General features: G+C 34.3%; 1 protein-coding gene across 1 annotated transcript; it reads right to left on the reverse strand.

Moving 5' to 3' along the window:
- Positions 1 to 1,028: 1,028 nt before the first annotated feature.
- Positions 1,029 to 1,586, reverse strand: LOC138898501 (secreted RxLR effector protein 161-like). Its single transcript, XM_070184570.1, has 2 exons — positions 1,274 to 1,586; positions 1,029 to 1,171 (listed from the first exon to the last, which is right to left on the reverse strand). The coding sequence occupies exons 1-2, from the start codon at positions 1,584 to 1,586 to the stop codon at positions 1,029 to 1,031; spliced, it is 456 nt and encodes a 151-aa protein (XP_070040671.1).
- Positions 1,587 to 2,297: the final 711 nt, after the last annotated feature.

Raw genomic sequence — 2,297 nt, forward strand, 5'->3', positions numbered from 1 at the left:
TAAGTTATAAATTAACTGTAAGGTATAAATTGAGCAGTAAATGGAAGAAACGGGGTTGTGATACTCAAAACGATCGGCCGGGTTGTTACATTTTGTTAATTTTGAAAATGATAATTCTATTAGAATTATGTCATATATTATTGGTTTTGGTTTTGGTCCGAACCAAGTGGACCCAGGAACAACCCTACCTTGGAATCCTTTGTAAGAATAAACTTAATTCATACCAGGATCTTGAACATGATAATCTTACATAAAACTGTTAAAGAAAACATACCTGAATCGTAAGCCATTATCACAAAGCAGAAGCGTTAATTAGAATTGGTTTCTTGCCCTAGCTTTCGTTACTGTCGCCTTTAGTGATGGGAGAGAGAAATAAAATATGATAACCCCAATGGGTGGGGAGAGGACTAATTTATAGAGGTTCTCACTTAATCGGGTACGTCCATCAAGTAACCAATCGGACTGATGAGATTTGTTCATTAATTAAATATTAATTATGAGCCTTAAACTTATTGGGCCACACACGTAGAAAAACTTATATTCTCCCATTTGGCCCAATAATCACATAATATTAATATTTAATAATATAAACATTAGTTGCGCATAAACAAATCTCTTCTATAATGTTCATCATAAATACCATAATACGATAAACTACTAAATGTGAGTTCTGGCAGTTATATATAATTTGTCTATAAACTCCCTTCCATATACTACAATATTAGTAACTCATCGTACCGGGTCCATAAGATATAAAATATTATAGTCCACAATAATGTCTCATTGAGACTTATCCTGTAATATCTCAAAACAATAATGTGTACACCATTATGAGAAACAGGAAATCACTAATGTATATCAGAAACAAATAAATGAGCTCAGAGTGTCGAAACATCATAAATATATGAATCATAAATACAACCGAGACCCATACTATGTACATGTTCTTTAAATATCTTTGACTGTAAACCATTCGTTAACAGATCTGCAATCATGAGATCAGTTCTAATATGCTCAAGTGACACTCTTTATTTCTGAACTTCCTCCTTGACGGTAAAGTACTTTAATTCCATATACTTGGCACCTTTGGAGTACTTATTGTTCCTGGAGACTGCAGAATTATCACAGTAAATTTTCAGCGGCTTGGTAATGGTGTCGACAACCCCAAATCCTGAAATAAAGTTTCGCAACCATAATGCATGAATTGTGGCTTCAAAACACGTCACAAATTCTGCTTCCATCGTGGATGTAGCAATGGCAGACTATTTGGCACTCTTCCATGATATTGCTCCTTCAGCCAATTGGAACAAATAACCAAACGTGGACTTTCTAGTGTCAATACATCCAGTGAAATCTGAATCCGAATATCCAACAACTTCCAAATACTTGTATCTCCTATACATGAGCATGTAATCCTTCGTTCCTTTTAGGTACCTCAAAACTTTCTTTGCAGCTTTCCAGTGATCAATTCCTGGGTTACTCTGATATCTTCCCAGCATTCCGACAGCAAAACTAATATCCGGTATTGTGCAAGTCTGAGCATACATCAGGCTACCAACAATAGAAGAGTAGGGAATTGATTCCATTTCTTTTCGTTCTACATCATTCTTAGGGCATTGCATGAGATTAAATTTGTCCCCTTTTTGAATTGGAACAATTTATGCTGAACAGTTATTCATGTTAAATCTCTCTAGAACTCTTTCGATATAGCCTTTCTGAGACAATCCTAATAATCTTTGTGATCTATCACAAAATATTTCTATGCCTATCACATAGGATGCCTCACCCATATCTTTCATTTCAAAATTCTTAGAGAGAAAATCTTTAGTCTCACGCAATATGCCTAAATCATTAGCAATAAGTAGAATATCATCAACATATATGACTAAAAATATAAACTTGCTCCCACTGATCTTTTGGTATATACACCGATCAATAGTATTTTCCAAAAATCCAAAATATGTTATGGTATTATTAAACTTTATATACCATTGTCGTGAGACTTGTTTAAGTCCATATATTGACTTCTTCAGTTTACATACCATTTGACCCTTTCCTTTAGTTTTGAAACCCTCTAATTGGTCCATATAGACTTCTTTCTAGAGATCTCCATTAAGAAAGGTAGTTTTCACATCCATTTGGTGTAACTCTAAATCATAATGAGCCACCAAAGCCATAATAATTCTTACCTAGTCTTTCTTTGAGACCGGTGAAAAGGTCTCTTTATAATCAATGCCTCCTTTTTGAGTATAACTCTTGGCAATAAGTCTGGCTTTATATCGTTCAATATTGCCATT

Source organism: Nicotiana tomentosiformis, chromosome 9, assembly GCF_000390325.3.
Source record: "Nicotiana tomentosiformis chromosome 9, ASM39032v3, whole genome shotgun sequence".
NCBI lineage: Eukaryota > Viridiplantae > Streptophyta > Magnoliopsida > Solanales > Solanaceae > Nicotiana > Nicotiana tomentosiformis.

Bases quoted from the DNA above. Each gene is read 5' to 3' on its own strand.
- LOC138898501 (XM_070184570.1), bottom strand. From the start codon at position 1,586: ATGGAATCAATTCCCTACTCTTCTATTGTTGGTAGCCTGATGTATGCT. The intron at 1,172-1,273 runs GTGCCAAATAGT...ACTTTATTTCAG, and splicing joins AGGAGCAATATCATGGAAGA to GATTTGGGGTTGTCGACACC.